Source organism: Xenia sp. Carnegie-2017, unplaced genomic scaffold (genome assembly GCF_021976095.1).
Source record: "Xenia sp. Carnegie-2017 unplaced genomic scaffold, XeniaSp_v1 HiC_scaffold_6, whole genome shotgun sequence".
Taxonomy (NCBI): Eukaryota; Metazoa; Cnidaria; class Anthozoa; order Malacalcyonacea; family Xeniidae; genus Xenia; species Xenia sp. Carnegie-2017.
Genome location: NW_025813526.1, coordinates 20230337 through 20242897, shown reverse-complemented (window position 1 = coordinate 20242897; position 12561 = coordinate 20230337). Strand labels below are relative to the sequence as shown.

Below are 12561 nucleotides of genomic sequence, written 5' to 3'. Positions count from 1 at the left end.
GACAGAAGTTTGTCTCTTGTGATTCGGAAGGCAAAAGACAATGGACGGAGAGCTTTACAAATGTTCAGACATCACTATCAAGGCACAGGAAAACCTCGCATCATCGCTCTTTACACGGACCTCACTTCGCTGAAGAAAAGTGATGACGAGACTGTCACAGATCATATATTGCAAGCGGAACGATCGGCAACAGCCTTAAGAGAAGCCTAGGAGATAATAAGTGATGCACTACTCATTGCAATGGTTTTAAAGGGTCTGCCAAGCACGTATGACGTCTTTGCTACCGTAATAGTTCAAAGGGAAAGACAAATGACATTTACGGAATTTAGAACTCGTAACGAAGTCATAAAGAAAATGTCAAACCATTGTCACAACAAACTGAGGTAGGTGACAACGTTATGTATATGAAACCAAAATTTGACGGAAATTGTTTCTAATGTGGAAGAAAGGGACACAGAAGCTCACAATGCCGAAAGAAGGGGAACAAATGGTGTTCCATATGCAAGACCAAGACCAACCACACGAAAGATTGCCGAAAGACGAAAGAAACGCCCAAGTCATCTAAAGACGAGCAACGCCATGACAGCAAACGGCAACACTCCTTTTTATTTGCGTCAAAGGATGAAGAAGAGAACGCTAAAACAGACGTGAAGGATAAGGATGAAATGAATTTAACTCTACTGGTGGACACAGGAGCTACAAGCCACATTATTAACAATAAGTCAAAATTTATAGATTTTTATAGTAAATTTGATAGTAAAGCGCATGTTATTGAATTAGCCGATGGCAGTAATGCCAACGTAGTTGTCGGTAAAGGTGTCGCTAAAGTTAAATTAGTTGACTTGCATAGAAATGCGCAGGATGTTTTATTAAGTAATGCCTTATATATGTTCCATCTTACGATCAAAATCACTGAAACTACAAAGATGTTAGGAAACTAGAGAAGATGGTTAAAGGGATGAAAATCACAGACTTGAGGAAAGTTGAGTGAGGTTTGTACGCAAGGTAAAATGTGTCAGACAAAAGTAAGCTGGAAGATAAAAGGCGAGGGTCCTCTTGAGTTTATTCACACAGATCTTGCAGGTCCTATTGATCCGAAAGGAAGAGAAGGGTTTAGATATGCGTTGTCGTTTGTGGATGATTATTCAGGATTGAATATGGTCTATTTTGTTAAGTATAAAAGTGATACACCACAAGCATTAAAACAGTTTTAGCAGATGTTGCACCTTACGGAAATGTGAAGCGCATAAAAGTGATAACGGCACTGAATTTACAAGCGAGAAATTCAAATCGATTCTTAGGGAAAAAAATTAGGCATGAAACTAGTGCACCATATTCGCCACACCAGAACGGCACAGTTGAGAGATCGTGGTTAACTTTATTTAACATGGCTAGGGTCTATTGCTAGAAGGGAATTAAAAATCCATGTGGACATATGCCGTCATGGCATCTGCTTATATTAGGAATCGTTGTTTTAATTCGAGGTTGAACAAAACTCTGTTCGAAGCGTTTACAGGCTCAAAACCAGACTTGAGCAAAATGCGCGTTTTTGGTTGTGTTTGTTATGGTTATTCACAAAATTGCAAAAAGTTAGACCCTGGAAGTAAACAAGGTACTCTTGTAGGGTATGATAAAAATAGTCCAGCATATCTACTATACTACACTGAAATTAACAAAGCAGAGCGTGTAAGATGTGTTAAGTTCATCAGGGAGGGTAGCAGGGAACTGCCAGAACTAGATGATAAAGAACTTGCACCTCAGATTTCAAAATTGCATTAAAGAATCCCTAAAGTAACTAACGAGGACATTAGTGCTCCAGAAACTATTAAAGAATCAAGAAACCCACTAGGATAAGAAGTAAGCCTAAATATCTTGACGAGTATGTGACAAAAGAAGTTTCAGGAAGATACTGTCTCATATACCGTAGATTATTGCTATAGACTATCCAACATCCCAACGACCTATTCCCAAGCAATAAGCTCCAATGAGAAAGTAAAATGGCAAAAAGCCATGAATGATGAAATGAAAGCGTTAATTGACAATGATACGTTTGAACTTGTTCCACCCCAACAAATAGAGACATATGGGGGATGTATACACCGTAAAGTAAGGCAACATGAAGAAAAGACCCATAAAGCCCGTTATGTAGACAAAGGATACTCGCAGACTCACGGTATTGACTACAAAGAAACCTTTTCGCCATCTGCATGTATGACTTTTATCCGTGTATTGCTTCAACACGCTGTTCAAAACAACATGTTATTGCATCAGATGGATGTAAAAACAGCTTATCTTAACGTCCCAATAGACTGCGAAATTTTATATGCATCAACCCGAAGGATATGTGGAAGTAGATAAAAATGGTGAAAAATTAGTGTACAGGTTGAAAAAGTCTTTGTATGGATTAAAAGAAAGTGTTAGGAATTGGAATAAAGTATTGCATGAACACTCACTCGGGAAAACTTTCAAACAATCATAGTCGACCCATGTGTTTACGTGATTTGAAGGAAAAGATGTTACTATTCTAATAGTATGGGTAGATGATATTATCATAGTTGCTAACAATGACACATTAATGCAGAGTGTCAAGAAAACCTTAAGCGACCGTTTTAAGATAAAAGATTTAGGAATATTGTCCTGGTTCTTAGGGACTGAATTGAAATGCTCAGAAAGTGAAATAACAATGAGTCAAAGGCAATATATTATAAAATTACTAACAAAATTTGGCATGTCGGGTGTAAACCCAAACCCACTCCATCTTCTTCCGATACAAATAAAATGTCGCATGATCAATTGCCTCAGTTAGAAGATCCGAGTCTTTACAGACAAATTGTAAGTAGTCTTATAAATGTTGTGACAGGAACTAGACCTGATCTGTGCTTTATTGTAATAAAGCTGTCTCAAAAGATTGCAAAACTGACACAAGCAAACCAAGTAGAGGCACAGCATGTCCTTAAATACGTAAAAGGATACAATAGATCAGACAATTACATTTAGAAAATGTGAAAGTGTTTTAAAATTGGTTGGTTTTCGAATTCTGATTGGGCTGGCGATCAGATGACAGGCGTAGTATTTGTTGAATGTTGAAAATCAGGGCGCAATTAACTTAGCAAAGAACCCTATGTACCACAAAAGGTCTTAACACATAGATATTACATATCACTTTATCAGAAGTGAAATAAGGGTTGGTAAAATAGAACTTAAATATGTAGCAACACATGAAAATGTGGCTGATATATTTACGAAAGCTGTAACTAAGATTAAATTTAGTAGATTCAAAACATTTATAACTAGTAAATAGATACTAATTTGATATTTTAGTTTATGAGCAAGTGGGGGTGTTGAGTCATGGTCATAAACCATAGAAACATGTTAAGGAAATAGTTTGTGCGTATTTTGGTTTACCAATGTATCGTTCCCACATGGCTAACAGCCAAGGAACAGTTATTGACGTTATTTAAATTTTTTTATGTACCATATATAGCTTAAATAGAGGAACTATTCCGAACAAATTAATATTTGTTATTTGTAATAAAGAATATAAATACTGCTCTGTAAAATAATAAAAATCAGTTCGATCATTAAGTTCACTCGTGGTTGTTACTGAAAGTATAGAGTACATTACGAAAAAAGATATGGCGAGTAACTCAAACTCAACACATTTACACCAACAAAATAGTACCAATTTCTTACAATTATATTGGGTGTGACATAGGCTTAATGGATAGGAGGCAAAGGAGCCCCAGATGTTTGAGTGCTTGTCGGGCATTCGAGCTTAACGTCATGGGGTCGTTTGCATAGGCAATTAATGAAAAGCTAAAAGACGTCTACTGAATTCGGTTATATGAAGAGAAGCATGAATGAAAAAGCTTAAGTAAAGGACGTTAGCTCACCTGCAATCTACGTACTTAAGTAAAGGACGTTAGCTCACCTTCAATCTACGTACTTAAGTAAAGGACGTTAGCTCACCTGCAATCTACGTACTTAAGTAAAGGACGTTAGCTCACCTTCAATCTACGTACTTAAGTAAAGGACGTTAGCTCACCTACAATCTACATACTTAAGTAAAGGACGTTAGCTCACCTGCAATCTACGTACTTAAGTAAAGGACGTTAGCTCACCTACAATCTACGTACTTAAGTAAAGGACGTTAGCTCACCTACAATCATACTTAAGTAAAGGACGTTAGCTCACCTGCAATCTACGTACTTAAGTAAAGGACGTTAGCTCACCTTCAATCTACGTACTTAAGTAAAGGACGTTAGCTCACCTACAATCTACATACTTAAGTAAAGGACGTTAGCTCACCTGCAATCTACGTACTTAAGTAAAGGACGTTAGCTCACCTTCAATCTACGTACTTAAGTAAAGGACGTTAGCTCACCTGCAATCTACGTACTTAAGTAAAGGACGTTAGCTCACCTTCAATCTACGTACTTAAGTAAAGGACGTTAGCTCACCTACAATCTACATACCAAGTAAAGGACGTTAGCTCACCTGCAATCTATGTACTTAAGTAAAGGACGTTAGCTCACCTGCAATCTACATACTTAAGTAAAGGACGTTAGCTCACCTACAATCTACGTACTTAAGTAAGGACGTTAGCTCACCTGCAATCATACTTAAGTAAAGGAAGTTAGCTCACCTGCAATCTATGTACTTAAGTAAAGGACGTTAGCTCACCTGCAATCTACGTAGTTAAGTAAAGGACGTTAGCTCACCTACAATCTACATACTTAAGTAAAGGACGTTAGCTCACCTACAATCTACATACTTAAGTAAGGACGTTAGCTCACCTGCAATCTACGTACTTAAGTAAAGGACGTTAGCTCACCTACAATATACGTAGTTAAGTAAAGAACGTTAGCTCATTTTGAGTATATGAATGAGAAAAACATTCTTCTTGATAAAAGTCATGTTAGATAAAATTAAAATTATGAATGTTTAATGCAGTGCGGTGTTTGAAATTAAATGAGATATGATCTACGCACTTAGCTGGACAATTTAAGCAATCGTCTCAGGACCTGAAAAATCAGGTGGCTCAACGGATTCGAACCCATGACCTCTGCGGTGCCGGTGCAGTGCTCTGACCACTAAGCTATGAAGTCACACAGTGGTGAGCAGGTCAATATTGTTGCGCTCATGTTTTCTCGTGAAATGAATGTGATATGAATGTTTAATGCAGTGCGGTGTTTGAAATTAAATGAGATATGATCTACCTTAGCTGGACAATTTAAGCAATTGTCTCGGGACCTGAAAAATCAGGTGACTCAACGGGATTCGAACCCATGACCTCTGCGGTGCCGGTGCAGTGCTCTGACCACTGAGCTATGAAGTCACACATGCGAAGATCATATCTCATTTAATTTCAAACACCGCACTGCATTAAACATTCATATCACATTCATTTCACAAACATGAGCCCAACAATATTGACCTGCTCACCAGTGACTTCATAGCTCAGTGGTCAGAGCACACACGCAGCTGTCGATAATCCCTGATCCTGAAGGTCCTGAGAATTGCTTAAGTTGTCCAGCTAAAGTCATATCTCAGTTAAAAATTAAAATTATTGCATATAATGATGCATAACTGAAATTCTGTGACATGTCATAATTTTGATTCATCTTGTTGATTTTTAGCCCTGCCGTACCAGCGATATTTGAAAAGAGTAATGAAATTAATTGTTGGTGACAATACAAGAAAGGTCAGTATTTTGCAATTATAAATTATAAATTAAAAAAATCAGTATTTTGGTGGTATTTTACCAATGTGTTATTGGTAAAATACCACCAAAATCAACAGATGTATCAATAGAAACACATGAAGTACGAATTCCACCACAAAAATGAAAATTGAGGATTTTTTATGACAAATATAACAAAATTCTAGACATAAGAACAATGACACTATGATAGGTGAAATATAAAATCAACATACCTTAAAAATTTCAAAAAGTTTAAAGACGACGCAACAAACTACATGATGTCTTTGCTTTTGCTAATAATAAAGAAATTGGAATGTTCAATAAATGTTCAATTTTAATCACCTTCTGTTTTATTGTAAAATACTGAATTCTGCTCTATCCAATAAAATATGAAATGCAAATTTTTATTTTAGCTATGACTGAATTAAACACAAAAGTTTTGACTTGGAAGCTTTGTTTCACAGTTTACTATTATTTATTTCAATTATTGAACATCCTGACTTATATGCAAACTAACTGAAATAGTCAAAAAGGAAGACGGGCAGCCAGCCTTTTACAAGTAAGATAGCTCAAAAATTAAAGATTTATAATTTAGGAAGTTAAGAAAATCGATAAACAGAGCTTCCCTTAAATTGTCAGCGTTCCAACTTTAAAACATGGAAACGTCAAACTTTTGATCGGATAAACATATAATTTGATCAGGGGCGTGAAGCAAGTAAAGTTGGGGGCTCAAGATTTTAGGGCAGTCTATTTAAAAGGGAATTTCAAAGTAATTAATCTCGAAGTCTCTAATTTTGAATAATTTTGTCACATTTAAGTAATAAGAGCTACTTCATAATTGATAGCGTTTAGACTTGACAGTTCATCATTCAAAGTTTTGTCATTTTGTGAACTTTTGATGCAAACAAATATTTTAAATTGTCTATCTTGCAATAAGTTGAACAATTATAGACCAGAAATAAATCACGTGTACTATCACGTGAAGAATTGAGCTTTTTACTCCAATTAGGCGCAATTTCTAAAGACATATCTAGCAAAACGTTTTTATGTCATCATCTGTGTTAAAAATAAGATAAATAGATAGATGACTGTATAAAAGAAAAAAATTCTTCTTGATAAAAGTCATGTTAGATAAAGTTAAAATCATTCCGCATTTATGATATGCATAACTGAAATTCTGTGACGTGTCATGATTTTGATTAATTTTGTTGATTTTAGCACTGCCGTACCCAATATTTAAATAGACTAGCGAAATTAATTGTTAGTGATAATGCAAGAAAGCTCAGTATTTTGAAATGATAACTTATCAATGTGTTATTGGGAAAATCCCACCAAAATCAACAGACGCATCAATATAAAACATATGAAGTGCGAATTCCACAACGAAAATGACATTCATGTTTTTTATGACAAATATAACAAAATTCTAGACATAAGAACGAACAATGACACTCTGAAAGGTGAACTTTGTAATCAACATACCTTAACAAATTTCGAAAGATTAGAGAAGACGCAACCAACTTCGTGATGCCTTTGCTACTGATTATAAAGAAATTGGAATGTTCAAAAATGCTTGATTTTAATCACCTGCTGTTTTATTGTAAAATATTGAATTTTGCTAATACCCGAAAGAACATGAAATGCAAATTTTTATCTTAGCTATGACTGAAGTAAAACAGAAGTTTTGACTTGGAAGCTTTATGGCAATAAACCTTTCACAGTTTACTATTATTTATTTCAATTATTGAACATCCTGACTTACATGCAAACTAACTGAAATAATCATAAAGAAAGACAGGCAGCCAGGCTTTTACAAGTAACATAGCTCAAAATTGAAGATTTATAATTTAGGAAGTTAAGAAAATCGATAAACGGAGCTTCTCTAAATTTGTCAGCCTTCCAACTTTGAAACGTGGTCAATGAAGTTTTGTCATTTTAAAAACTTTTGATGCGGATAAACAAATAATTTGATAAGGGGCGTGAGAAGCAAGTAAAAGTTGGGGGGCTCAAGATTTTAGGGAAAATCTTTAATTAAGAAGGGAATATCAGAGTAATTAATCTCGAAGTCTCTAATTTTGATTAATTTTGTCACATCTCAGTAATCAGAGATACTTCAAAATTGATAACGTTTGGACTTGACAGTTCATAATGCAAAGTTTTGTCATTTAGTGAACTTTTGATGCAAACAAATATTTTAAATAGTCTATCTTACAACAAGTTGAATAATTATAGACCACCAAAGAATCACGTGTACTATCACGTGAAGAACTAAGCTTTTTACTCCAAGTAGGCCCAATTTCTAAAGACATACCTAGCAAAATTTTTTATGTCAGCATCTGTGGTACGAATAAGATAAATAGATAGATAACTGTGTAAAAGAAGAAAAAATTCTTCTTGATAAAAGCCATGTTAGATAAAATTAAAATCATTCCGCATTTATAATATGGATAACTTAAATTCTGTGAGGTGTCATGATTTTGATTCATCTTGTTGATTTTTTAGCCTTGCCGTACCAATGATATTTGAAAAGACAAGTGAAATTGATTGTTGGTGATAATGCAAGAAAGGTCAGTATTTTGAAATGATAAATTATCCAATGTGTTATTGGAAAAATCTTACCAAAATCAACAGATGTATCAATATAAAACATATGAAGTGCAATTCCACCACGAAAATGACATTCAAGTTTTTGTGGGAAATAAAACAAAATTCTAGACATAAGAACAAACAACGACATTATGATAGGTAAACTATTCAATCAACATACTTTCACAAATTAAAACATTAAAGACGACACAACCAACTACATGTAATACCTTTGCTTCTTCTTGATAAAGAAATTGGAATGTTGACTAAATGTTCAATTTTAATCACCTGGGGCCGGTTGTATAAAAACGTAGTTAACTTTAACTATGGTTAGCGCTAACTACCGTAGTTAACTCCTTAACTGTAGTAACTTAACTGCTCGACTTAACTGCGTTGCACAAAACGTAGTTAGTCGGACAGTTAAGTAACTGCATAGTTAACTGCGTGGAAATTGCGTGGAGTGTTGTTTACGTTAAATGACATAAAGTTTAATCAATTTATGCTTTGTAATGGCGGGCAAGTGAACTATAAAATGACTTTAAAATCATGAAAAATCTCTTGGCTTATATAAAATTCCTAAAATATGGCAAACTATTGTCGTTTTTACGGATGCTGATGAAGCGAAAGAAAATTTAATAAAAGATTCACGATGACATGGTAACCGGATTAAATTGTAAGCATATACTTTGGACTTTTCTCAAGAAAATCGACCCTTATCTTCTGTGTAATACAGTACGATGTTGACGATGATGAGTCTCGGCAAGGACTGCTTTCTTTCATGTACCAGTTATATATAACGGACTTGGGCAAACGAAACAATAAACTCTTCTCAAATTGATTCGTATTGTGTTCTATGTGCAAGGATTTAAATAATTGAATGGCCTCGCTTTTACAGAATTTAAAACTGAGAGATTGAGGGTAACAAAGGAAAAGGGTCGTTTCGTTTCTCTTTATAACAGCTGAGTAAAATGCTTGAAAGAAATGTGTTTGTACAGACATAAGTCACACATATTTGTAAAGAGTGATGGACTTTTTTATTAGAAAACATTTCTTTGAGTTGTCATAGTTAGTAGCCATGTAATCCAGCAACCGTCTTTTATCGGCTTGTGACATGTTATATTAACAGCTATACACAAAATACTTATTTGTTCTTAATTCTACCTTTTAAAAACTGAGTTATAAAAACTATTGGGTATATTTGTTAATGAGCCTTAGCTATGGAACTTTTATTCATGCCTTTGTGATTTATTAGCCTCTTTTTGTCTAAAGCTTGGGAGTTTTATTTGTTTCCTACTTTTTGCATCTTGGTAAGTATTTGAACAGCCATCGACACTGTCAGAAATAGTGTATAAAAGAGAAAGACATTGTTTTGCTAATCATTGAAAGAAATGTTGTTAACCAAAAAAATTAATCATTGTTTTATGAAAAGACATTTAGTCACAGATATGACTGTATGAGCAAAAGAAGACAGCCATAGACTTTTTATTGATAGACTTGTTAGCAAACATTTCTTAAAGGTCATCATAGTTACAATGTAATCTCACGACTGTTATGACATATCTTTCCTCTGTCATTAAAATGTAACATAGGGATATAGAATAAATATTGTATTCATTTTGTCTTCATTGTCATTTCTATCCTGTTAAATTCATGCCATTTTGTTTATTATAGATTTTGAGTGTCCCCAGGTACATAGAATATTTCCTCTTAACTTATTTAATTTAAAATCTATTCTCAAAATTATTTAACCTTTTTCTTTTCGGCTATTTAATTCTCATGGTTCAGCTACCTGACTCTTGAAAATTGCTTAATGTACATTTAAAGACAATATATTGTTTTGCATTGTGATATTGATATTGCATAATGAAGTTTTTATAAAGTTCATTGGTGATTACTCTGTAGTTGTTTTCAAGTGACTCACATCTCTTCTCTGTTACATCATAATCATGCACACGTTGTGTAACTGTTATCATTGGTAGATGTATTATATCATTTCAATCCAAGATGTCTTCCCTATCAATCACAGCTGAGTCCTCAAATAAAAGTAAAAAAAGAAAACAAAATTTTAGCTCTGCAGAATGCTCTTCTTGTTGAGCTTGTGGAGAAAATTTGGATGCAATACGAGGGCAATTTTCAAGTAGTATAACAAATGCCAAAACAAGAGTTGTGGGAGAAGATAACCTCGCAAATAAACAGCTTGGGGTTTGAAAATCGCAAGCCAAAAGAAGTGCGTGAAAAATGGAGAAACCTGGCACAGATTGCCAAAAAAACCAATGATGGTATAATGAGTTCGCAAAGAAAAACAGGGGGAGGTCCTGCTACAAAACTGCCTTCTTTAACAACGGAGAAAATCATAAATATTTTGGGAGATGAACCTTCATTCTCAGGTATTCAAGGAGGCTTCGAGTCTGGTGGTACATTTGTAGGTAATTATGATCTTTAAAATCTCATTCTTTGAAATGCATAGAAGAATTCTTCGTAAAAGAATAAGCAGAAGCAAGATGCTACTTTGTTATTGTCTTTTGTTTACGTTTTAATACAACACAAGGGATTTTAAATTTTCCCGCCATTACGCTAAACATAACAATATAATTTATACCAACCAACCCATCCCGAAATAAAATGGCCAGCTTGAAATAACCGAATATGTGTTCACGATGGAGTATTGCCAAAGTTGTTTTACAAAGAATTCGATGCTATAAATACAAATACGAAATATGAATTTTATATGCTTAATGAAACGATTGTATTAATTTAAGTTTTGATGATTTGTTTGCATAATGGAAAATATACAGTAAAACAAAAGGTAATACGTTTTCATCTTTTCATTGTGCTATGTTTTTTAACGTTTTGCAGAGAAAGAGATAATTCATCTCACTTGAGCACTTTGGTCGAAACTGACAAAGAAGTTGAGGGTGGTGAGGACATGGAATTAAGCAAGACTCCAATACCAACAACATCCACCCTATCACAATGTGAGCATTTAATTATGTTTATATCCATTTTTGTATTCATAGCTTATAAAATCTATTTGTGCATTGTATTGAACGTAATTCACAGGCAAAGAATCGAGAACATTCAAAAGGAAACGACCAAAGACTCAAGGAGAGATGAAAAATGATGTTCAACAACTTCATGTTGAGATCCTTCAATTGGAAAAAGAAAAAATGTTGTTTGAGAAGCACAACCTAGAGTTGAAGAAAAGAAAACTCGAACTACAAGTACAGTTACTTCAGAGGATAGTTGAAATCAAAGAACAACCCCCTTCATTTTTTCTTTTAAACTAGTCAGCTAAAATATGTTTGTGCCATATGCTCCCTTGCTGCTATTCCATCTGTTTCTCCTGCTTCCAGCAAAACATCTTCATTTTCTTCTTCCAGTGCATCCTCTCCGAACTCATCTTCTTCAACTTCAGGCTCTTGCCTTAGAATGCTAATGTTATTCAATACTGCACAAGCCATTATAATGGTGCAGACTCTATCTGGTTTCATCCTAAATAGAGTAAACATGCTTGCTAGGATTTGATGTTGTATTAAAGCTCATAAAGACTCACTGATACCTTATTTCTGAATGCAAAACATGAAACCTTCTTTTCCAAATGCCAATGGTTCTTTCAACCAAACACCTTGTTTTTTTATGTGCCTTGTTAAATTTTTTTGGCATGGATGCACTGGATGGAGGTATGGAGTCATCAAAAATGACCTTAAGGCATATCCACTGTCCCCCAACAGTACATCAATATTTGCTGCATGATGCATTTCTTCCATCCTTCTACCAACGGAAGATGAATGAATCATGACATGATCATCGTGCTACCACATTGATAAATTTGCCTGCATAAAATTAATTTTTGGAAATTTTATATCAAGTAGGTCATATTAATACTTGTAAGATAAATTAAGTGGATAACTTTGTAAAATTCTATTGTTATGATTATCTATTATATTATGATTATTGAAATGTATTATATTATGGTTCTTGAAGTCTAGTACATTATGGTTTTGAATATTAATTAAACATGTTTAATATGTTCATATTTACCTTTGTTATCACAAATGACTTGAACATTTATGCTGTGGTATCCTTTTCTATTTACATAATTTGGCTCGTTTTGGGAAGGAGTAATTATACGTATATGTGCCATCAACGCAGCCAATGGCGCAGGGAAAACCCGCAATTTGATACATCGCAGTACGAATAGCATTTTTTCCCTCATTTGTTGATGGGAAGTTGATGTAGTCTGCGTGCTTGGAAGCCAATGCAAGTGCGAT

The 12561-nt window shown here is 34.4% G+C and overlaps 1 protein-coding gene across 1 annotated transcript; it reads left to right on the top strand.

The window, feature by feature from the left end:
- The first annotated feature begins 10294 nt into the window (after nucleotides 1-10294).
- Nucleotides 10295-11999, top strand: LOC124457283. The gene is given in 4 exon segments (XM_047007560.1): nucleotides 10295-10334; nucleotides 10386-10440; nucleotides 10442-10716; nucleotides 11351-11999. Coding segments are annotated over 4 exon segments (597 nt in total). The 3' UTR covers nucleotides 11578-11999.
- Nucleotides 12000-12561: the final 562 nt, after the last annotated feature.